Here is a 26,146-nt window from a genome sequence, read left to right on the forward strand (position 1 = left end):
AAAAAAAAAAAAGAGCCCGGGAAGATAAGCGGTTAACTTAGACTTCTCTTTATTAATCCTTTTGGGATGACTACCGCAAGGAAATTGAAATTTCCAGCAGCAGTTTTCAGCAAAATGAAGAAAGAATACAGTATAGATAGAAAAGAAGACCGTATAAAGATAGCAATAATAACAGTAAAAATAATAATGATAGCCAATCCAAATAAATAATCAAAATAATTGAATTATCAGATACAGGCGAGGCTTCTCGAGTGACAGCAAAACCTCTTATTTTGTATTTTAGCTGCTACCCGTATAACTGACTGTACAACAAAAGGTTATGAAGTATGTCGCTGTATAAAACATTTCAAGCAGGGATTGAAAGGTAATGGGCCACAGTACCATGATGACATACTTGTGTTCCTAGGATTTCCGTGTACGATAAAACGGTTGAGGATAAGACCTTAAGAATTATCCATCCGCCTATTTTTAAATCCATCGTTCTGTATCCATTTGTGCATCCAGCTACCTGCCTCTCAGTAAGTCATGGCGCTCGTAAGCTGGTGTATCAGAAACATGCCCGGACGTAGGCCAAGGTCAACAATAAACAGCTCTACACTGCACAGGTTTAATCTCTCAATTGAAAACATCAGTAAAAAAAATAATAATCTTTTATTAGAAGAAGAAATAAAAGCCTCGGGCCATGGGGAAATTCAACACAAAAGAAAAGATCAAGTAAAAACTTCCTTTAGTAGAAAAGACTATTAGAGTAGACCTAATTCAGGTCACTTAACTCTTCTATGTCTGTGACATCATTAAAGCAGAAGCATCTACAGTGCATGTGCATCTTTGAAGTGCATCAGATGACTCAATTTCACGAACGCTACTCGGGAGTGCTTGAAAGGGCAGATAAAAGAGGAAGCTCTGAAGCCTCCCTGCTGAGACAGGATTCATCATCGTCATCATCATCATCATCATCATCACCAGTAACTTTCACAATAATGGCAGCAGAGTTTAATATGTCTTTAAAACACCATTACTGTTACACTGACTGCACTACTTCCCCTTTATCGACCATCAGACAATGAGGTAAGCAGGGGAAGCCCCACATATAAATGACATGTTGGCACAGGGCTTTGGTACAGTCCACTTCCTGCTTGACCAGAGAATCTGTGCCTTCCGAGATCAGTTTGATACTGTATGTGCCTTAAACATTTATATGTGGCAAATTACAGCTCCTCCCAAAATGCAATATGATATAGTTTATCAGGCAAGCTATAGATACACATTGTGACATGGTAAAAAAAATCAAAAGGATAAAAGAACCAGGTGGTAGTGATAGGCGTATCCACTGAAAAAAGACCTAAAATAATACAAAATCATTGCAATGAAAAATCCTTGAACTGCATATTGACCTAAAGCAGTTTTGTTGATTTGCAGCTTTCCACTCAATGGCCTCAAAACAACTACAGATATTAAAAAGGGACAGCTGCTGTTGTATAACTGCATGGCAAAATCACTACCAATCATACATTATATATCATCATATCACCCAAATGTTTAATAACATGGTGTTACAATTTATGCTTTTTGTTATAACTTTGAAATGCACAAATAGTGCGGTTTTCCCATGTATGCACACAGGCAAAATAAAGGCAGTTTAAACCAGAAACGTCTAAGACAAACCAAGCTTTTCTTAACAGAACGGGAAAAAAAAAGTAAGAAAAAAGTAAGGTTAGGACATGAAGCTTGAGAACATAACAGTCTTAGTCATCAGCTTTGTTCCACACAGGACGACAGCGAACTGTTCAGACCATCAATAAATGATCAGACCAGCAAATCAAATCGCACTAGTTGGGGGAAAGAATGGAAAAACTCTGCGCTTTTTCCAGTAGGAAATATCGGAGACAAACGGCACATTCAGTCGATGTAAGCTTCGTGAAAGGCATAATTCATGGCACATGTGGGACAGCGGAGGCAGCAGCAGTGCTGCTGATCAAAGCCCATGCTTAAGTTAGATTGGCATTGTACGCAGAGCTTCCCATTGCAGTTAGTTAATCATCAACTTCTTTGTGTCCTGATAGTTACCTTATCAAACTGCAGTTGATTCTGCGTTTATTTCCCCCCCACTGATTAAGCCCAATTATATCATTTTAGTTAGTGCGGTATTGTGCTGTGGTGAGAACGCAGGGCACACAGGAACAGTGTCCCACTGCGCATATATATTTGTTTGTTTGTCTATGTTGAGTACATTTAATAACCGGAGGCAGCTGCTGCTTTCAAAGCCCTAATTTGACAATATCTTCTTCTTCACCATCGTATCAACATCCTATTGTAACACGATTAGTTGGCTGTCCCATTATATCCTTTTCCGACCGACACAGTTACACAGGATGAACCTGCATCTGTGGTCAATAAGAAGGAGTATCTATTGATCGTCACACATTGCCGGGTGAGTCCCATCTCAAAGGGGGCTGAACACGGCCACACACGGGCTTTGAACCTTGTGACTGATGTTCAAATAGTATCCAAGCGACAACAGATTAGTCCAAAAAAAACATATACACATAAATAACCTAGAACCCTTAAGTTTCAGTCTAAGATCTTTACGTATTATGTGATAATAGTGACCACAAGTCATTTCATCTGTGCCAGTGCCATATGACTGAGTTACGTATATACTGTATATCATATGTGCATCTCCCAAAAGGACAGAGGCTCCAGGCTACAGCCGGGCAATATAATTGATATTATATCGATGTTGTGATATGAGACTAGAGATCGTCTTTCTGCCTGGATCCACTCGAAAGCAGAATGTGTCCAACTGTTTCCATCAGCTGAAATTTCTCCTCCTGCCCATAAATTCAAATCACGTCTCGCACAACCCCCCAAAAAAGCAGACTGATGCCATCCAACTGATCTATCATTGCACCTTGCTGGTAGGCACCGTGGGGTGGCTCTGGTTTTAGGTGGCGGTGGTCAGTGAGGGATGAGGAGAGACCCATAGGACATATTAAAGCTAGTGACTTGGTAGTTTTGGTCGATTTATGCCTTAGAGCTGAGACATTCTTCACAATGCTGTTTCAAAATTATCACCTCAGGTTGAAAATCGGTATGTGGAAGATAAAACATCTCAGTGGCAGGTTACAGGAACTGGTGGGGGTCCGTGGGGGTTTTCATCTGATAGGTGAGGCTCCCTATCTGATACCATTAGCTCTTAAATGTAGGAAGCACAAAAAGAAGATTTTAAAAATTTGGCAGACAATTGGCCAATTATCAGCTGTTTTTTGGGTAGTTTGCAGAAGATCTGCATCTGCGTTTTAAAAAGTGCGCTGCTTTGGCTTGCCTACAGCTATGGGACCTATCCCTCTGCTTCGGTTTTACCACGGATTCTGACTTAATGTCCCGCCCACAACACTGTCTGACTATCTTTTTCTGCGTATTATGTTGAAAGTTTCTAATTTATTAAATAACTGTTTAATGCATTCAAACAAATCTTAATTTTACCCACATTTTCACTGGAAACACATACATCCAAATATCTGTCATCGGTTTCATTAACTACTAATAATCGCTATCGGCCTTGAAAAACCACCATCGGTCGATCCTTAATAAAAAAACTACATTTTTTGCCAATACCGCCGTTTGTTGACAGCTGTGTATTGAGTATACAGTACCGCAACAAGTAACGTTTTTCCTTTGATGTATAGTGGATGATGGAGTCCCTAAACTTGTTAACACCGTCACAGGGCCAGTTGCAACACATGAACAGTACAAAGAGGAAAGATTCTAGAAATGCTAGAAATGCTATAATGTTGGATTATCATTATCTTTGTGAGAAACAGTTCCCAGAGGGGAAATCTCTGGAGGCCGCGGGCGTAGTGAAAGACTGGCTGTGTGTCAGGCCTGCGGCTCGACTCATTGCCTACATTGTGCAGCTAGCCAGCAGGCGTGGCGGCAGCAGCAGCAGCCTCCCGGCCTTCAAGGAGCTGCCTGAATGACCAGCCGCTGCCCAGATGGAGAGGCCTCGTCGAGTTTGCATGCAAGATGGCAGCCACAATGCCACTACTCCACTGGGCAGCATGACCTCTAGGAAAACGTGAGGGGAGTTGCCTCTATTAAAGCTTAGCAGGTGCTGACCAGAGAAGATGATACAGGGGTCACACAGTCGTGGGAAACATATTTAGGACCAATAGTGGTTGGGGGGTTTTCCCAGAATGTACAAAATGGGTTTGTGATACAATATAAATCATAATTAAGTTTATCTATATTGCTTCACAGGGCAACACTCATGTCACACGGTAAGAGCCTTAGAGATGATCAAGGCAAAGACAAATTACCTGCAGACTGTGTTAAAAATGCAGTAAGAGCTGAACCAATTAGTTTGTTAATAGATTAGTCAACTGACCAAAAAACTACTTTGCAACTATTTTGATAATGGATTAATCAAGGTCGTTTTTTAAGCTAAAGTACGGAAAATCGTACAGTTTAAAATGTCTGATATATGCATATATTTGCTGCTTGTTTTTTTTAATCAACCCTACATGACTGTAAATCGAGGATCTGTGGGTTTTGGACTGTCAGTTGAACAAATACCATACAACTAATCCTTTCATTTGGATAATCATCAGCAGATCGATTGATAAGAGAAATTATCAATAATTGCCGCCATAATAGGAACCCATATGAGATGAATAAACCGTAATGTTACTATACTATTTATATATAATATATTTCCTTCACACTACCGACAATACCAATACTCTGATTAGTAGTATGATCAACAGAAGCACAGTAGTATTCTTTATAGGAAGTGGCCTGAAAGACAGTCAAGTCTGTGCCCCACAAATCAAAGATTGTCTTGATCGCTTATCAGCTGGGAGCAAATAAAAGCTGTTGTACACCACAAACAGTATGTATGTCACAGAGTAAGGTGATGTGAACATTGTTTGTCTCTACACACATTTAAAAAGAGGAAGAACCGCAGGTGCCGTGCAGATCTGCTGCCGGTTTCACTTTCTATCACTCATCCAAAACAAGTAGAGCGTGGCGCTTCTTACCACTTTCCATCTCGCAGTAACTACAATAAACCTGGAAACTCAGAATGTGCACATACCTTTTCAGACATTATAAAACACATCATGGTGTGCACTGCGCGTATACAGTGATGCTCATAAGTTTAGGAACCCATGCTAAAGTTGACTAAAAAGAGGAATAAAAAAAATAAAAACAACATCTTTTGGAAATTGATCTAAAAGCCTTAATTAAAAACAACCATCACATACCCTTCACCATACCTACAGATGGGCATGAGGTACTTTCCATAAAATTATCTATTAATGCAAAACAAACCAGGTATTAGGCTAACTGAAATAAAACTATGCCAATCTCTAGGTATGGTGAAGGGTATGTGATGATGGGGGGTTAGTAATTCTAAAGGCCAAGGCAGGGAACTTCATCAGTATGCATGGTATCCTGGAGCCATGAAATAGCTGGCCTTTAATAATAAAACTCTGCCTGCCTTTAACATAGGGGTGTAAATACTTGCCCCTGTATTTTAAGGGAGAACATTTATTTATGATACATTATTCATTCACATAGAAAATTGGTGTCCTTAAAGGTTGGATTCTTTCTAATTTTTTTTAATTAAGGCATTATGATCAATTTTTAAAATATTTTTAGTTAACGTTAGCATGGGTTCTTAAACTTATGAGTAGCACTGTGGGTATAATGACTCATACTAGGGATGTGACTAATGAATATTTCTCATAATTGAGAAATCTGTCAATTATTTTCTCAGTAAAATGTCAGAAAATGGTGAAACTCGTCGATCAGTGTTCACCAAAGATGACATCCTCAAATGTCTCGTTTTGTCCACAACTCAAAGACATTCAGTTCGCTGTCATAGAGGAGTGAGGAAACTAGAAAATATTCACATTCAAGAAACTGGAATCAGAGAATGTTTACTTCTTTTTTTCCAATAAAAATGAAACCATCTAATTATCAAAATAGTTGCAGATTATTTTAAATAGTTGACATCTAATGGCTTAATCGTTGCAGCTCTAACTCGTACACTACTTACACACTATACCAGGCTGCTGAAATGCAGACGGCCATGAATTAAGTTGTGTTGAGTGCATCTATGCTGAGTGATAGAGCCTACTTTGCAGAGTATGTCTCGCACCATCTGTGATGTCCTGTTGCTTAGGAGTTTCAGTATACTGTTAAGCCCTGCACCAAAGTCACCACAATAAATCCCTCGTCTGTTATTGCACTTGCTGATTAAAGAGACAGCGGACATTAGAGAGAAGAGGCTTGAGGGGAAAACGAACTAAACACGGTCATTGTGTTGAGGTCAGCAGGGCCTTGGACAGGCTTCAAATGTGCAATGAGATGGTCAGTTTAGAGACAGAGGAGCCATTACTTCCCTGCTGAGCACATAGGACATACTCAGAGCTTAACATAAGACAGTAACACGCTCAGCTCCTCGCAGCTTTAAGCATCAACCAGACAGCGATTTTGCCCCCTCCTCCTAACTCATTGTTTAAAAAAAGAGTGGAGCCGACATATAGCTGGGTCTGCAGACATGTCCTGTCCCCTGGTCCTCTAGTCCTGCACCTAGATTAGCCTACTCAGATCTAGCCATCAGTCAGTCAGTGAGATGTGAAGGGAGCTATTGACAAAAAGAAGATGAAATGAAAGAACATAGTGTGGTCAAAGATTTAATCTGCGAGTCTTCTGCCACTTTATTAGATGAGTCTGGCTTCACAGATGGAGAGCTGTACAGTCTTGCTACTGAGACCAGGGCTGAGTCACAATTGGTTTAGAGGACTGCTAAATTACACAGTGGGCTAACATAAAACGGTTTCTCCACCAAAATTTAAAAAGTGCCCCTAGCACAGACCGTTGGAGGCAGCAGGTTAGCCCTGACAGACGCACCATATGGATTCCTAACATGATGCAGTCTGGTTTACCAGATTCCTCTGGGGATAATGAATGCCAAGCCCTCACACCCCCCACCTGGCTCAGACCAAATTTATCTAATAGCAAACCCAAAGCTATCATGCTGCTTCATCAGCACTCTGCACTCCCTGTAATCAGCACCACAGTTAAGGTGGGCATCAAAATGAGATAACGCTATCTGGTCTTTTTTTAAAACACAATTCTTTAGACCATTACAAATTTGCACAAAAAAATTGCAATTCTGAAGACAAACATTTGTTTGTAACATCAAGAAGTGTAATGCAGTTATCCAATCAGACAGCATACTACGGGCAATTGTCTCTATCCAGATTATGATGCGAAATTCAATTGCTGCTCATTATTAAAAATTAGGCAACAAGATCTGGAGGGATGATATTTTAGATGTTAAGCAGTAACAGGTCAGATAACAAGCGCAGATACAAAGATAATATGCTAATCGGAAGATTCGTTCGCTGACAACAACCCAGGAGTAAGATTGTAAGTGATTAGGCGTGTGACAAAACAGAGCAATCAGGCATGTTTCACCTGAAGTACATGGGAACACTATCTAAAGATATAATTCAGGTCACTTGTCAGTCATGCAACAGCTTGCAGACGGTGTGCAACCATTTTGAACATTTCAGTTAGACTGTTACCTTGAATTGATAAATGACGAACTAACAAACTGGCCAAAGCCGCAGGGATGTAAGGCGTTGGGCTGGTCTGATCCATAAAATACCAACATTGTACAATGGCACATATTATTTTTAATGCATTTTTAACCTGTGCGCTTAAGTGTCCTTGAGCAAGACACTGGATGGTGTTCAGTATCTTGCCCTGACCTCTGACCTCCCCATGGAGGGGTGCATAGGAAAAACAATTTCCCTGTGGGATAAACAGTATGATCTCCATTGTGTTTTTCAATTGCCAGCTGTCATTCTCAACAGGACGACTTGTTTGCAGCACCTCTCCACAATTATAGTGACATGTATGTCAAGCAAAGATAAATGGCAAAGAACATAATAATGGAAGACACATTAAAACAATAACATTAGAGAGATAAGGATCCGTGTTTCCTCAACATGGGGCTGAACCTCAGCTCCCAGCCCCCCTATGCTAAAATTGCTGGGTCCATTATCGGACATCATTAGTATGGTTGGTGCTCATCTTCCGGATTTCCCAGCAAAATACAAAATAATACGAAAAGGTCGGACCAGAGTATTGGTACATGTCTAATATGCACTTGGTTAGTATTTCAACGACACACTAACTGTCCCTCACTGGTAAACTTAACGACCTTTTACACGAATCCAAAACGGTAACGTTACATCCGCCTGTAACGCTAACACAATGCTGCATGGTTCCTTGCTTTGCTGACTCCCAGCTTTATCTTTGGACTTCCCTGCAGTCCCGAGACCACACTGGGTCAACAGATACTTATGGAAGACGGATAATGGAGTAGAAATAAAAGGTAAAAATCACAAAGCGATAGCAGCGAACAAGGCGTCCGACTATGGAACCAGCTGAGAAGAAGGTGGGTGACTCGGAGGTTTAGGGCACAGCCGCATAATCGCCCCCTAAAAGAACACAATTTTAGATAACGTAAACGAAAAATGTAATTTAACGGCTGCCTTGTCTTGTTCGTGTTCACTGCTCTACTGTCAATCTCAATGAATGCATTAGAGAACAGACTGGAGATGGTAAAATCCGTTTAGGGCTAGCTAGCAAAAACAGCGTCCGATAATGGATCTTGACGTTACATTGCATGGTAACAAGTAGCTAACGCTAAAGCTCTCACACTGGTTTGACGTTAGCTCTGTACCATGAAAACCGTTTATCATTACATGGTCAAGACCTAGGTGAATGTGAAGTAAACCCCAGACAAATACAGAATACAGAGCCCAACAATGACATTCCCCTGTGCGCTATCTCGGAGCTAAAAAAAAACCTTGCAGCGGCAACAACAACACAACGAGACAAAACAGTGACTGCGCTGTGGGTAACTCACCCAAAAGACACCACTGTATTCACTGTGTCGACCAGATGTTGCTGCAAATTAGCGGTGAAGGCCCATTAGGATGACTCCTGCAGCTGGGGGGGCATCCAGGTTTAGCGTCGTTAAGATTAGACAATCCCAAACGTGGCTTTGATTTGTCGGTTGTCCGAACTGTGCCTGCATATGTGTGTACGTTTGCTTGTGTGTGTGTGTGTGTGTGGCGACGCTCTGCGAGGCCTGCTGCTGGAGGAAATGGTCTCCGCTCCGTTAACGGAACACGCATGCGCAGAGGAATGGCACAGCCACAGGGCGAGCGGTCTGTGAGCACAACCGTGTGGCCAACAGGTGCGACTGTCAACTGATGGCAGACTTGTTACTGTGGGAGATTTCCCCTGAGCCGTCTGCCTGCATGCCTGGTTTCAGACCTGGTAGAACCATGGTGTGTAGTAGGCTACAACTGAATGCATGTCGTTGGTCTTACTGTATCCAGACCAAGTAGTAGCCCGGTTCTATGTTCAAACTAGACTCCCACACGTGGCAGGTGTTTTTGTTTGACATCTCACTGAGGATAATTGATGTTGCTAGTATTGTTGAAATATTCCATGCAGTAATTTTAAACAGCTGTATAGTAGCAGTAAAAATACGCCACTGTAACAATATCCTTTCTGTCCTGTTACACATTGATACCCATCAAATATGACACAATTATATAAATAAGTCCCCTAGGGCCCCCATGTTGATTGCGTCACTACTAATTTAATTAACTGCAAATTTGTTTGGGAACATACACTGCTTTATTAAGTGTTTAGTCTGCCTGCTTAAGGGCCCCGTGGAAAAATGTGCACACTGAACATTCCTAAATAAATATGTTTAACCAATTACCATACACCACATTAACTATGAAAAGGGGTCCAATAATGGCCTCCTTTGTGGGTTAATCTTAAACTTAACATATCATACCAGTTTAATCTAAAGTGTGACTAATAACATAAATGATGGCTCTATCTCCATAAGCAATAGTTCAGTAAGAAAATATGCCCTAAACTAATCACCCTGGAAATACTGTGGAACATCTAAATGAAATGCAGCCATAATCTCCTTTTGCTTTCACCTGAGTTGATAATACTTTGTTTTATTAAAAGGGCTGCTAATAAATAGGTGAGCACTACATGGGACTAAAAGCACGGGAGAACACAACAGTGACATATCAGACCTTAAAGTCAAGTGTATAGCAGTTCAGTTATCTATATTGTGGAATTTCCAGCTTATGGTCTTATGCTATGTAAGTAAAACAATGGTGCCCAGGTATCATTCAGGTCAGTGTCCAACATAACCTTATTACCTTTCTATGCCAAGGACTACTTTCTTTTGTACCACAGATGACAGGAGACGTAGCAGCTGTATGATTACATAGTGCTGCTCACCCTGCTAAGGAGAAAGTAAACACACAACACATTTTTTTCTGTGCTGAGATATTGGGGCACCCACAATATCTTTGTTTACATTGAAGGTTCAGCTAAAGTTAAATACACCTTCAGGAACACAGGAACTTCAAAAGTTGGGATGGCACCACACTGTACTGTGTAATCCTAAATGCTCCTCAACTGGGAGTTCATAAAATGCTCCTGTGTAAGTCATCAAAGTCTCCCGAAGCTTGTTAACATATGTGAAATGAGTTGTGCTGCTCCGGACCTTTCACTTAACAACCTACACTGGGTTAATGCGTTACGGGGGACATTTGAATGGAACAGAGCCATCATTCTTGTCATTAAGGACACCTGTCCTTTTCCAGCTATGACAAGTCAAAATGTCTGCTTTTCTGGTGTAGAAAAGCCTATTAGCATGTTAATAACTTGATTGTAATGACACAAGTATTCATATTTCTGAAGAAATACATGTCACTGGCAGGAATTGACTCCACTACATGTAGCCTTATACTAGTATTATGGAATTATGTAGATAAAAAGCACAAGTCACCATGCAAATGGTAATTACATTACTGGCAAACTATTGCAATGCATTAATGTGTAAGTAGCATGTGAATGTTGCAGCTGGTTTAAGGTGAAGCTCCCTCACTGTGAGGGACACCTAATTACTCAACGAAATCCCAGACGAATCTCTTCTGACTGCAACTTGGCTGAGAAGATGCCTTACGTGTGGCTTATTTGAAGCTAATGTACTTCTTTGTGATTCTTGCTGTTCTGAGTTTATACCTCAGGGTTAAATGCCTTTATTAGAAGTAAAGGAAGTCACTTTGGATAAAAGCATCAGCTTAATGAAATGCAATGTAATGCTGTTGAGTCTGTAACATGTTATATTTTATAAACTAATCATTTATTTTGTATTTTAACGCTTCATATCCAAATTAGTAACTACCAACAAACAGTGTAGAGCTAATATGCTCGTAAAGTGTGTGTGTAGTTTGAAAATACTGAATGAAAGTCTGAATATGTATGGAATTAAAGTTTGAATATATTGGAATATATTAAATACAAATTTAGCGCTGACTTGTTGAGTGTCGACTGTACAGATTATTCCCATCGCAATCACAAGATGGCACCAGCGCTGTGATGACAACAGATTGCATTACACTTATATAAATTCTTGTATTCCAACTATGAAAAATATGTACGTACAAATATATATATTTCCTAAAAAGTGGTAGTACCCACCGTCAGCCTAACTTTTGCCTTTTGTCAGAAGATCCAAGCTGGATGTTTATCAAGGAGCTATTTGCAGCTTCAAATGGTTTGCCTGCTGCTTGTACACGTTTACCTGAACACAGTTGTCGTTTGGTTTTACATGTTTCAAGATCATATTCTCTAGTTTTAAGAGATCATATCTTTAGCTTACTTTGTACTCATCTCAGTGGCTTTGCCAGAAATAACCAAGCATGGTGGCAACAAATAAGTCCAAACCTAAAAGTTTACTATACTCCTAAAAAATGTGACATACTAACCCATCAGCACTAAACACTTATTTTTGTATTGAACCCCCCCCCACTCTCATCTAAACTTTGAACACCTGAATCATGGCATTTTCAGGTTTTGGGCAATCACTCAGGAGATAGAAAGAAAAAAAGAAAAAGTCAAATTTTCTTATGAGCTATTAATTCAATAACTCTTGTTCACCACACATTCCTTGATTCTGGTTTTATTATTTTGGTCAGAACAGCCAAGGCTACTAGTTTAAACTAAATCTATCACCCCTTCATCACACATTCAGTTCAGAGACTGCTGACCTTGCATTAAATGATTCATAAGATCCAAAGTGTAGAAGAAGTCATTTATAATTTATGACTACAATTATTTGATTCCCAGGTTTTAACTTGAAATGCTGTATTTTGTTTAGCTGCCAGTCTAAAAATAAGGCTCTTTCCTTTCCTTATAAAATTGACCATTTTCTGATCTGAGGTAGAAACAGGAGATCACTATGCTGACCAAGAGAGAGGAAGTGGTTGTTTCACTGAAGGTGGCTGAATTTGAAGTGGGAAATGGAAAGTAATAATGAGGTTTCACCACACCTTACTAGCTATAATCTCTAGAGATTAATTTGGTCCAAGATGTTTTTGGTCCTTGGTGTGCTTCAAAATCCTGTCTAATCTGCAAGAAATTAATCCTCAGTGTTGCCTGCTACCACGTTTCATTCATTCATTCATTCATTCAACTATTGGATTTAAGTGTTATCAGATTTAACATAAATGTAAAGTTTTTTCCATTGCTCATTCATTTGTTCCTGAGATGTATTCCAAAAATAAACAACATATGTTCTGTGTAATATTCCCTTTTCAGTGAAACATGTTACAACCATTATTCAACAAAACATACCCATTTAAGTGAGTAAAAAAAAAACTCATTAAGTTGAAAGACAATGGACATGGAAATCAACTGTGGCCCAGATGGATGGCAGGTTTGGGTTGGCAGACGGCTTTAGGCTGACCTGTGCACAGGGTCACAGGGTCAGGACCAGACTCCACATGCAATCTAAAGGAGGAAACAGGAACTGTGTCTCTGCTGCTCTGACTGGACACAGGATCAGAGGTCAGAGATAGACGCACAGTGGTCAGCATTTTGTAAACATATTCACATCGTCACGGAGCCCTTATCAAAACACACCAAAGAACAGGAAACCTTTCCCTCTCAAAAACAAGAGGTGTCGCACGCAACGCGTGGCAACCCCGGGGGTTTCCAGCAGGGTAGGGAGGAAAGACCAACGCCATATGATTCCAGACGTCTGATAAAGTTCTATATACACTTTGTAACCAAATATTGTTTAAGTCATATGGTTTGCTCTCCAACTGTTGCCGCATACATAATGGTACTTTTACCCACTGTGGAAAAGCAGACCGTTCCCTCCTATTGTCCATTTGTAACTAAGCAATGTCAGTGGGTACTCTGTTATGCCGTGTGCAGAGGAATGACAAATTTACATCCAAAGGGTGAGTGGTAGCTGATTCCAACTTCCTGGAAAACCAGTTTGGGGATGCCAATGTCACAGAGGTAGACCCTGCTCTCCGTTTCAGATAAAGGTAGTGGAAGGCCCAAAAAGAGGGTCCACTTCGCCTCGACTGTCTGATGCTCACCGCTGACCGCAGGATCGATACTTAGGACTGGAGCCCGGTTCTGGTTGGCCCAGTTGGCAGCTGATTGGTACCAGGTCTGCTCCCTCAGCGTTGGGTTCTCGTGGCAACCCATGCAGTTGATGACCAGATCAACAGGGCTTGTTGGCAGGTCTGGGACAGAGGAAAAGGAGAAGAAAGAGACCAAAGTTGGTGAACGCAGTGTTTCAAAGGTGCCTCACAAAACCATAAGAGAACACATTTTTGGTGCAAGGGATCCCTCTAAAAACTGAAACCTGGAGACGCTCTAATCTATTGTCAAAAATGGTTCAACTTGCCTTAAATGCTGCTGCTCCACTAGAGGGCAACATTTATCTGTGCTTGTCTGTTCCAACAGAACAACATGAACTGATCCTATCAAAGACACTCTGAATCATGTTTCACCACATTTATCACCATCACTTTGGACACAGACCAGCCCATACACTTAGCATGGATTTAGTGTCATTAAATCCTGAACTGACAAAACACTGTCTGTTGGTGTATTCTACCTTTGACGCCGGCCACTTGCTTGCTGTTGGTTCTGCTGTAGAGGTGGACCTCACTGGTGACCGACTCCTGCATCTTGACAAAATTGGGCAGGAAGAGGATGACCTCCACTTCGTGGTTGGCCAGATGTCGACCACAGCTGATACCCTGGGCTCCCTGGATGTGTGGCCCACACAGGAGGACCACAGTGGGCCTCTGGTGGACATTTTTTGGTGTGAGTCTGGGGAAATTCATGAGATTATTTCACAGACAGAGTACAACCAATGTGGTATTCATAGGTTAAACAATAAATATGTCATCAAACATACATAATTGCATTATATCCACTATGGGCTGATAACCAACCCTAACCCAGTCTCAATTAGACAACAGAAGACATGACTTTTTAAAGACACCAGGGCACCCTCTATCCTTCCAGTCAATTCATGTGCTATTCTGAACCAGCAAGCAATATCAACTCGTACTGTGACTCAATCACTTAAACAGCATAGGATGAAAACACTACATACACATTTGATTAAAACAAAAAGAAAATTGTGGCCCATCTTTAATCTGTATTCAGATAGGACAGAACAACAACAACAACAACAACTAACCTATAAACACCTTTTTTAGAAAAGATTAACAAACGTTAGTAACCAGGCTAGTGTTAGTGAAAAGTAGAGAATATTATGGTGACCAAACATCCTCTTTTGCCAAAACATGTCCACTTTTTACGTACTGTCCGGGGCGTCCGGGTGGTAGAGGGTGTTATAAATTCCTGAAAATGTCCGGTTTTCGCTGTTTTTCATGGGGCCATTAAGCATACATACTTAAATTGACTTGCGCTTTGCACACAATACTACGGTACTTTGTTGTGGACGTAATTTTCGAGAGGCTGCCTTGTGGGCGGCTCTGCAACACGCACATACAGGGAGCAGATCAGACAGCGTGGCAGCATTGCACACAAAATGTCGAAGCTAAGTGCAGCTTCACAGTTGAACTGCAAAATTAAAAAAAAAAAAAAGCTTTCCACGTACTGTCGCGGTCGGGACAAGTGCGAGGCGGAGTGCACCATGTGCAAAGCAAGCCCATTTGTTTCAGTGTCTAATAAAGAGTAGTAGAAAAAGTAGAACTTTGTGGTAAATAGAAAACCACTTGGTGAGTTTACTAACTCCTGTTATTTATTCTATCTGCTTCATTCTGTATTAAAACTGTCTAACAAATCACATGCATCAATAACTTGTTTCAAACCAAAAAAACTTCCGTCCACTAGAGGGTTCTCTATTGTGATCATGGGCACTTTGGTGAATTGATTGGAAGCTAAATTTCAGGCTTGAGTACAGTATCTGTTCAATGTATGACGGGGGACAGGGAAGTAGTAAAACACCATAGTAGCGTCTATGATTCTGGTTCTACAATATAAATGTACACTTGATCTGAGCTCACATCAGTTCCAGTGTAAACTTGAGACACATAAGTATTACAGTGCTAAATTGATAAAGGATCTGAGACAATAAAGCTGTTTGTTATATGAGCCTCTGCGCTGAGTCTTTGATGTTAAATAGGACTACATCACTCATAAAAAGGTAAACAATCCCAAACAAGGTTGCTTAACTGTATTAAGATGTTTGTGACCTGCAGTGTGACTGCTCGCTGTAGTGTTCTCCTAAGAAAATAATCCCGGAGGGGGGGGGGGGTCAAGGTTAACACCCTGTAACTTATGTAGAAACATGGCAGTAAAGATGATTGCCATGGAAACTGGAAAACATGACATGAAAACAAAAAGTTGGACAGACCGGCTCTAATAATTATATAACTACTCTGACAGCGATGTTTGGCACATTGTTGCACATACCTTTTCTGATTATACAATGGCAATGGATATTTACAAACTGGCTGACTTCAGTCTTTTACACCCTTATCAGACATTGGTAGGTCGCCCCATTACACCAAAGTGCCATTCTTTACCTGTTTGGTCCGCCCAGCAGAGTGAGGGCCATCTGACTTGAACAAACACCAATCGTCTCCAACCTGCGCTCAAGAGACAGGCCCCAGCGTTCCGCAGCTTCTAGTAGACGCTTATGAAGCTCGTAGGGCACGCTGGGAACCACCAAGCCTGAATCTGCAGAGAGAAAACATGAGATGAGATAGATAGCATTTTAATGCTGTTCAATTCAACCGAACGTTAGAGCATGAGCATGATCGGGTGGTTTAGCTCTTGATAAAAACATCTTCCTGTTCCAGTCCGTGTCCTTAAGCCAGACACAAGGCACAAAATCTGAATTTCTCCACTACCAAAAGTCTCTGTCGTTAACATTCCACCATTGCTAGCCACTGTTGTCAAACGGAACCTTCCACTTGAAGTGTTGTCCACTTGGTCAGATGAGACAAGCAGGATTGTGTTCTCCACAACAGAATTTGGTGCCAGAAAAATGCACTTGTGCCAGATACATCAAATGTTTTTGAGGGCAATTTCTATAATACCCTCACCAATCAAATGCTGGCGTTAACGGACTGTTTCTTTTATTGTTGTTGCAGATTTCAATGCTGTGTGAGACACAATATTGAACGCAGAAGCCACTAGGGACCAGGCTCAGGCCACAAATGTTCTAAAATCATGGGCCAGCAGCTTGGGGAACACAATAAAAGGTTTTTATTAGGAGCAATACCATACTATTCTGCCCTAATACGTGCAAAGCTACATCATTGAAGCTGCAAAACCTTGAAGCTGAATTCACCAGACTAGACTCATTGTTACAAAATTATTTTACTGATCAAATAGCTTTAGAACAATCATTAGTCAAGAAAGAAATAAACATTCTGAAAAAGAAGTCTGAATTTCTAATTCACAGAGCAAGACAGCGCTATTACTTCCAGGGTGCTAGACCTAGTCACCTTCTCGCTTTGAGGTTAAGATCTAGTGTTTATTTTGCAGATATCCCCGCTATTAAATCTTCAGATGGTAATATTAGAACTAAACCTTTCAAAAGAAATAAATCCTTTCAGACATTTTATTCCGATCTGTATGAATCTGAGGTTACTTTGGATAAATCCCACTGTGACAGCTGTTTGAATCAGCTTGACTTGCCTCAGTTATCAGCGGAGGAATCAGCTCTCTTAGACAAATTGATTACCATTGAAGAATTAAGCATGGCAGTACAGAATATGCAAAAAATAAAAATCACTTTGATGGCTTTTGATTCCCCTATTCTATGTGACTTTTTGGGAATAGTTGGGCTCATTCTTCTTGACATGATTAACTTCTCTATTGAAAAGGGTGAATTCTCAAGTGATGTTTACACAGCCTTAATTTCTTTACTTTTGAAAAAGGATAAGTATCCTACAGAATGCTCTAGCTATCGGCCTCTGAACCTGCTTAACGCTGATATAAAAAGCTTTGCAAAGCTCTAAGACCGTCGTTTGGAGTCTCATTTGACGAAATTAATGAACTCCAACCAAACAGGATTCATGAAAACTAGACTAGCATCAGAGAACGTTAGAAGCCTTCTCCACATTGTTGATGCGGCAGAAGACAGTAAGACCCCGATGTCACTTCTCTCTCTTGATGCAATGAAAGCCTTTTACAGACCTGAGCGGCCATTTTTATGGTCAGTCTTAGAGGTGATGGGCTTTGGTAACATTTTCACTGGTATGATTAAAGTTTTGTATTCTAATCCCTCGGCCCAAATTTTAAATCAGACGCACCTCCTCCTCTTTATTTACAGTTTCTAGATTTTCCCACCAAGGTTTCCCTTTGAGTCCTGCATTATTTGTCATTTCTCTAGAGCCGCTGTCTCAAGTCATTCGCCACTTGATTACGATGTCACCAATATGCATTCATAATACACAGCATTCTCTCATTATTTCTCTCATTTGCGGACTATTTTTCATTTATTTATTTTATTTTATTTTTTAGAAAACCCATTTTAGTCTCTTCCTCGCCTTCTATCATTATGCAAGGAGTATGGAAGCTTATCAGGCTTCAAAATGACTTAGTGACTTGTCAAAATCTGCCCTACTATATTTAAATGACTCTGCCCGCAACTCAGCCATCTATGCCAACATCCCCATTATTTAGCAGTTTAAATGTTTAAGCATTGAGGTCTTCCCCTGCTTAAACCAGCTGGCTATTGGCGTAAATTCCAATCAGTGGTATATAAATTTATCTGGAAATACAAACAGCCGCGACTGAAGAGGTCTACTCTACAGAAGGAGGGCACATCTGGTTTAGTCCAGATGTGTGTCTGCTGGCGTACCTTAGAAAGGGCTGACAGAGCCTTGGTCACTACATGACGTTCCAATGTTTGCCAATGTTTCTAACATTCTGCCACTTTCCTCTTTTTTCTTTTACCTTGAATTAAGATCAGCACTTAAGCCAAATAGTGTCCCTTGGCAGAGGCCTTTGCCCATCTATCCTATTAGGAAGTTGTTTACTGTGCAGCCTAAAAACTGTGGTATGATCTAGGCTTTATCAATTCTTAGTGATATCTGGCCGCTCTGCCCTTCCTATTGAGAGGAACTGGGCTTGTGATTGCTCAGCCCTGACTAACAATCTTGACTGGCATGATTTATCGTCTAGCACAGGGGTCTTCAACGTTTTCCAGGCCAAGGACCCCCACACTGATGGCGAGATGGAGCGGGGACCCCCTAATTATATATATTGTATAAAATTGTGTTATATCAAACTGGTCCTATAGTGCCATGTGTGCATTGATGACTGAAAGACATCTTCTGCCTCCATTTATCTGTTTACTACAGTGTGTTGAATTCATGTTAATATGTATTTAAAGACATTTCAATTAGTGGAAAAAATTGCAGGGGGGGGGGGGAATATAAAAAAAGTCTAATCAACCAAAACTTTCGCGACCCCCATGCAGTACCTCCGCGGACCCCCTAGGGGTGGCGGACCCCCTGTTGAAGACCCCTGGTCTAGCATTCCAGAACTATCTCGCAATCCAGACCATCTGCAGATTCACTACAATTTCATTCATAGGACATCTCTCTCCCCTGTGAAAATGCACCACATGAAAATAATTAACAGGCCTTTGTGCACTTTCTCCCCAATAAAAGCACAAGGTACAGATCTTCACATGATATGGGAGTGCTCTTCCATTGGTCAGTTCTGGAACAGTATTGAATCCAAAATTTCCGCCTTGTTTAATGTTACTGTGCCTGTTACTGTGAATGTCTTGATTCTGAATGATTGGTCAGCCTTTCAGCTCTCTGGAACTCAGAAACGTGCTGTATTTGCTGGACTAGAAGATGATTGCAACCCGCTGGAAGCCACCTCACGACCTATCTATGCGCACGTGGACCCTTTCCTATTTGGATGTGGTGTATATGGAGTTCTCCATGTCATGCAAACATGGAGTGCGGGGAAAGACTCTGGACACTTGGCTGGCCATTGCTGACTCTGTGAGGTCTCTAAGTTGTGCAGGTGTTTGGTCCCTTGTCTTGTGTCTGTCTGTGTGTGTCCGTTTGTGTATGTTGTTTTGTCTCCCTCCCTCCCTTCTCTCCCATTTATTTATTTTTTGGCCCTGGGACGCTTTCTCTATCTGAGTGTATTGTTTGTCACGGTTTGTGTTTCTTAAATATATTTTTTTAAATGTAAAGAAATGTGTTCACACACGCCAAAAAAAACATTCCACCATTGCTATCTAAGTCATCTCAAGCACCATGCCAAAACCAGGCAACTGAACTTTGCATGGCTTATTGGTAGATTTTATTCTACCGATAACATTCCCGTAAAAATGATCCATGTGAGACAGTGGGAGTTAGTACTGGGAGACATTTTGCTAGAATAAATGCCACCAGGTATATATTTTAATGTATGCCTAAATCTTGAATATCAAAATGAAAACAGAGAAAAAATTGAGCAATGAATATCAAATTCAGATTAAGTGTAGGAAATCTAATTTGTCCAAAATGAACTCCTGAAAAATAAAATGCTGAAGAATATTCATCCGTATTTTTTGCTCTTACATTCGTGCATCCATTGGAGTGGTCTAACATGCAATAAATTTCCAAATGTGACCTGAACCATAATACATCTTCATAAGTACTGGGTCATTTCGCAATTTATCTTTGTCAGTCATCAGTGCACCTTGAAAAACAACAGCTGGAGTAAAAGTCAAACCTAGAAACCCGACCTCTAAGATAACGACAAACGGTCTACGGATAAACACATTCTCCAGGGAAAAGCCCTTCCTCCTCCTAATGATCCGATCTCTTCTCATCACGGAAGATTCTCCATTTCCTCCACTGTTTGTCACTGTTGTCTGTGGCAACAAAGGGAAGATTGTCAGTCTTTACAAAACATAAACATGAGACAGCCAGAGTGAGACGCCTTTTACCACGCAGGTCGTCAGTTCACACGCACCATCACATGGTTTATGACCAATCCCCAACCCTGAGCTCTGGGATGAGGCTGACAGTGGGCTGGACCCCCCACATCGGCTGCTGTCTCAGTCAAAACATACAGCAGGTTGGCGAGACAAAAAAAATCATCATATATGATGATAATGCACCTCTATCCCAACAGCTCCTATTGAGAGATTTTTTGGGGGAGTGGGGGGGGTAAACATCAGGGAGGCATGGAGGTGACAGGGCTAAACAGTGGATTCAACTCTTGAATTAAGTTTCTTAAATTAAAATGGTTGACTCCTCTGCCAATGGCTATCAACCAACCAAAGTAATTCGTAGATTGAAATGTTAAGTTGGAATATGTCCCCCCAACTTAATTGCACTTGGTATTTCAATGAATGCACAACCTTTTTCAAATGGGCAGAGCTTTGATGGAGCACTTAATGAAAACACTCAACAAATCTGGTCCCCCCCTTTTGACATTTGGCGCCAAACTCAGATATTGTTTTGGCAACAAAGAAGCAAAGCTATTACTACGGCAAACATGTTTGTTTTAGGGTTATGCTTGCATGACAAACATACAATACATACACCAAGTTTACCCTTTCCTTCTTGCACAAATAGCCATGTAAGACTTATTAACAACATGGGAGGGAAACAGGCTCATGAGTACTTTTAACCCCTCTCACTACACCAGCTGCACAATACAGTAAGAAATTGAAGTGAATGAGGAACGATCTTCTGTCTCTTAACAGTTAAGGTAGCCTTCAACTTGAACACTTGAACCATTAATGGCCAGTGATGGAGGACCGGTTGTATGGGGAAGCTACCAGAGAGTCAAAAAGTAAGGGACTGAATATGTGCAAGAAGGTGATGGGCCAATTTCATCACAAGGACCCTACTTTGAGCGGGTTAATCTTATTAAACTGAAGAGGCCTGACATGCAGCACATGACACTGAACGCTGGTTTTAAGAACTGTGCAGATGTTTACCCTTTGTATTAAAAGTGTTCTTACCAGCTGATATAACTACATGTGGATTGGATGTCTTTAACCGCTTTTACTTTTCCACCTCACTACCACCATCACATCAAGCTTTTTTCACCTTCTTTTTAATAACCATCTTTGCCTCAATACCATTGTTTTTGTGTGTCTTGTCAGGGGAAGTCTCCTAACCTTGTCAGAATTGTTGTCCTTTGTGTATTTTTTTTGTTTTTAAATTACTCTAGAGAACTACAATTAAGCCTTTTATCATTGTACAAACTGAAGTGTGTGGGACCTCTAAAGAGCCTTTACTAATCCCTAGCTGTCTATTGCCCGTGGCACATTAGAAGGGTAATGAAAGTCAAGCTGGGGGAACTGCAAGGCTCAGGATCCCTTTGATAAATAAAGCTGCTGGGAGGCAGTTAAGTCCTTAATGGCCTCCTACAGATTTCTGGCCTGGTAGCTGAGAACTTCGTGGCCTCATTGGTGTGCACAAATTCACACTAACACGCACACACACCTTATCCTACAGCACACACACACAAAAAGCTGATGTGCGAACACATAATAGAGCTACAACCTTTCACCTTGAGAGAGAGATAGATATATAGAGAGATAGACACATACAATAATTAAATATAAACATGGAGACTCATGCCGTGCTTGACTGAAATTGGCCCTGCTCCCATTCTACAAATCACATGTGTAAAAAGCATCACACACACACACAAAAATGCCATTCCTCACATGAGCAATAAGCAGAGAAAAGTCAACTACCTCTTGTCATGCAAACTGCTGCCTTGAGTGCCAAGCTCAGAGGAAGAGGGAGTTGCATGCACTAATTGCTTTTCCCGTCAGGTGCGCTTCTTAATAACTCTCTTGCTGAAGTTGCCGCTACCAAAACTACCCCCACCCCCCCCAACACACGCACACCTTCAAACTCACACACAAATGAAGTGATTTAAGTACAAATACACACACCCACTTTTGATGTGGTGCGAAAACAAAACTAGCTAAACCGGGTAGCCATTAGTATGCAGTAGCACTAGAATAAACTGAGCTGGAAGCAATCCTTCAAGCATGACAAGGGAACCGACGGGACTGAAAGCAATACACGCTGGCTGGATGCAGGCCATGTGTTACTAAGGCTTGTGTTGGGTTAGGGAGGGTTAATTGAGGCTGTTACATTCCTCTCTGCTGCACCGCAAGAGTTCAACTACTGTATGTTGAGCTGCACTCTGACGAGGTAGCAAGATGACGATGCATTGGTTTGGTGGGTCACAAAAAAAAAGAAGCTTAATGCAGTAATCTGTGAGATTCTTTTACCGTTTCGGTCATTTCTTTGGTTCCAACAGCTTGTCGTTGGGCTTCCTGCACTGTGTTTTCCACAAATCACTTATCAAACCATGTAGCATACTGTATTTCATTGGATTTTCGGTTAGAACAGTTTGCTTCCTTCAAGTTGTCTGTTCAGCCATAGATAACATCACTACTCAGGTCAATAGCTTGATTTAGCAATGATTGCTTTTGCTCTGCATTGACATCAGGACAGTCAGCAGGAACTACATCTACACCTACGCATCTGTTTAGACTGCACCTTGGCCCATAAATAATAATGCATAAACTGTTACCGTTTCTAAATGTTGCACTCAAAGCATTTCAGCATATTTATTGACGTTTATTTACTTCTCGCAATTTGTGGATTGTATTCCTATAGTTGCACTTATTGTTAAGTAATATGGATAAAACCCATCAACTAAATTAATGCAATGTAAAAAGTTTTTTAGCGAGAAGCCATCATCAGCCAATGATGCCAATTGGCTGATGACGGCTTTGAGCTGAAACGCTTACTTTAAAAAAGGTAAAGTTCATTTCAGTTTGAATTTTTGGATTCTTTCACACATTTTATTTTAGAGTTTAAGAATGTGGAAGAAAGAATCCTCCATCAGGTGAAAGTCATAAAAAGGTCTGTGGATCAAAATGTTAAAAAAAAACTGCAGCTTAAAATGCATCACTTTACCTGGCAGCATGCAGTTTCAGAAGAAGATCATAAAACACAGAGGTTCACATCTAACCCGAGGTCACTGGGTTAACATGGGTTCAAATATTTTGTGATGACGCATTTTTCATTTGCATCCTGCTTTCTCCAAAGTGATACAGCACAAATAAAAAGGAAAAACGAGTAAAACAAGCTGACAGTCGGCTTGGTTGCAATTTGTGTTGCAGCATGGCTCATTCGGGTTGAAGAGGTTTCACTGCACAGCTGGAATTAGTCTATGACCACACCACAGGAAAGCAAGACAATAGCAGAACGAACCTACACAGATTGGAACCTTTACAATTAACAATAGTCCATAGAAACAGGCCTGTCAAACACCCATGCCAGTGTGCTTTGGCAACCCTAACATACAGGCAGGCACTTTGTTTTTCTTTCTCTATTCTTGTATTGTTGATTTATCTGTTTACTGGCAAAGATTCCAGGTCAAGAGCACTGAGGTTTGTTCCTGCTTCAGAGGTGCTGTTTATGTAAGGCTGTACAGCGGCATGCTAATTACAGAGTGCAGAGAATGGGGATTATGATGACAGCCCTGGGAAGCAGATCTGCCTGTACAGTAAGAAAAGGAGGCTCTGCTTGGCAGCTGTCTGCTGAGTGGTGGACAGCTGCTCCCGCTGAGCTGCTCTGTGTTACCACAATCAGATTGACAAACAGTCAGTGGGATACACAGCCTTGTTCCAGTCCTCCTAGTCCTATGATTGTTCAGGACAGGGGAGATACTGCGTATAGAACCTTGAATGCTGACCAGAGAGCGAGAGTGTATCTGGACCAGCCGAGAGAAGGGCTTTTATTAAGCATCACTATGGGGCTGATTGGTCCAATGCATGCCTGCTTCCCCAAATTATTCCACATTGGCACTGCAAACTACCTTATCTTGTTTAGACAAAGGTGGATTTTGATCCCTCCGCTTGTAGCATAACACTTACTCATACACCATACAAGTCAATAATTTCTCCAATACCACCCACCCTCCACCTTCCCACCGCTCCAGGTTCTACAGAGTGACTACAGGGCCTGTGTTAGCATGCCATTTACTTATCCTATGTCTGTATTAACCAGTTATGTAACACTCAGGTTCCTAAAGTGAGCTGAAGTGTGAGAAAGAACAGGTTTATCATCTCTGTGTAATTATTGTAAAGGAGGGCGGTGTGGGGATTTAAAAGCAATGATAAACAGTTAACAGGAGGATATGATTTCAGTCAGCCTGCCACAAGGAGATCTTTCTCTGACCAATGCATTCAATGAGACTCCCAGTTACCTGCACTGCGGAAAAAACACAGCTTTACTCTTAAACGTGCGAGTGTGTGCCGTATGAAATGAGTGTACACATGCGTCTTGTTCTCACCGGTACAGTACTCTTTGCCACCATGCTCGGGCACTGTTATCTGTCGGTATATGACGGGCTTCACCTCCAGAATATTCTCATCATGGCGATAGGACAGGGGCTTATGGTCGCCCTGACTGCTGTGAGGCTGTGCTCTGTTGCAGGTGGTCCCATCAATCTGGGAGAAGACAGCGGCTTTGTCGAACAGAGCCAGGTTTCCCTCAAAATCAAAGTCTGTGTCCATGAGCTCATCAGTCCCAGCTCTGAAGCACTCGTCATCCTTTGGCCTCATCAGCTCTCTCGCACCTCCATTCCTCACATTGGTTTTCCTTTGTGTGGCCTGTGTCACCCCTCTGCTGTTAGATGAACCTGTAGAGACTAGAGAACACAGAAACATTAAGATTGAAGCGCTTATCTGATTATTTCGACCCCACATGAATGCCCTATCTTGTGATGTTAACAAAAGTAATTAGAGTATCTTCTAATCTCTGGTCTTGAACTGAACCAGTGAGTCATGAATTCAGATGTCAGTCCATGTTGGATGCCTAAATTATAATTTTTGAAACTTAAAGTTCCCCTATTTAGCATCCATGAGGCGCATATAAACATATCTGAATAGTAGTATTACGTAGTTGTAAGTAGATTAATGTATTTGCTACAACTTTAACTCCTCCTGTGGGCACCCATAAGTGGAGACTAGTGTATAAACAGATAATAAATATAATACATCATATAAAATATATCTTTTTAGAAGTTATAACTGCTGACAAATACTGTACATAAACACTTAAAGTTTACAACTACATAAATGTATGTGATACACTACACTATTTATTAAATGTTTATATATTACTTATAAATGCAAAAAAAACTTTGCAAGACTTAAACTTTTTTTTTTAAAATTATTCTCAATATATGCTTGAGTGTAAGAAAAAACACTGACACTTTACAGAACAAGATAAATCTAAGAAGCCAAAGAAATAACATGGGCAATTGTAGTTCATGGGCAGTGAAAATGGTTCCCATCCAAATATTATTTTACTCCAAATTAAAAATTGTGAGGAAATACCCCCGACATCATTATGGGAATTGTAACCTAACGTACAATTAAAGCCAGAGAGTAGGAGGCTGTGCTCTGGGCTACCACAGGCCCATTTTGGCTTTAATCTCAAAACCAAAATGCACAGATTACCCAGACATCCTCCCCTCCCCCCTGAGCTGTCTTACTATACATCATCGCGTCGTGAATAGTGTGATCCACACACAATGAGTTCCTGCACTCTGCAGTTTCAAATTCTGGCTAGATTGCTCCTTTTATCTTGTGTTACTCTGACTGGTAGTTTTCTTGTCCTCTCACGGTTAGCAAAACACCACAGACACAAAAAAAAAAAAA

The 26,146-nt window shown here is 41.0% G+C and overlaps 2 protein-coding genes and 1 long non-coding RNA gene across 4 annotated transcripts in view; 1 reads left to right on the forward strand and 2 right to left on the reverse strand.

Annotated features, from left to right (window-relative positions):
- Window positions 1-9,226, reverse strand: part of cskl (c-src tyrosine kinase-like) — a 51,726-nt gene extending 42,500 nt beyond the window's left edge. Inside the window, exon 1 of the mRNA XM_032524050.1 lies at window positions 8,951-9,226. The gene's annotated coding sequence lies outside the window, so the exon portion shown is untranslated. The remainder of the gene's footprint in view (window positions 1-8,950) is intronic.
- Window positions 9,227-11,583: 2,357 nt separating this feature from the next.
- The window catches only part of LOC116694209 (enhancer of mRNA-decapping protein 3), a 23,001-nt gene continuing 8,438 nt past the window's right edge, over window positions 11,584-26,146 (reverse strand). For both annotated transcript variants that reach the window (XM_032523920.1, XM_032523838.1), the window contains exons 4-7: window positions 24,775-25,131; window positions 15,996-16,149; window positions 14,048-14,265; window positions 11,584-13,670 (exon numbers count right to left, since the gene is read on the reverse strand). In XM_032523920.1, coding sequence (XP_032379811.1) covers window positions 13,336-13,670; window positions 14,048-14,265; window positions 15,996-16,149; window positions 24,775-25,131 — 1,064 coding nt within the window. In that variant the 3' untranslated portion in view covers window positions 11,584-13,335. The remainder of the gene's footprint in view (window positions 13,671-14,047; window positions 14,266-15,995; window positions 16,150-24,774; window positions 25,132-26,146) is intronic.
- LOC116694389 (uncharacterized) lies at window positions 11,787-17,766 on the forward strand. Its single transcript, XR_004333148.1, has 3 exons — window positions 11,787-11,862; window positions 14,301-14,310; window positions 17,753-17,766. It is a non-coding gene; the product is annotated as an uncharacterized LOC116694389 (long non-coding RNA).

The sequence above is a fragment of the Etheostoma spectabile genome, chromosome 1 (assembly GCF_008692095.1).
Source record: "Etheostoma spectabile isolate EspeVRDwgs_2016 chromosome 1, UIUC_Espe_1.0, whole genome shotgun sequence".
In the NCBI taxonomy this organism is placed as follows: Eukaryota; Metazoa; Chordata; class Actinopteri; order Perciformes; family Percidae; genus Etheostoma; species Etheostoma spectabile.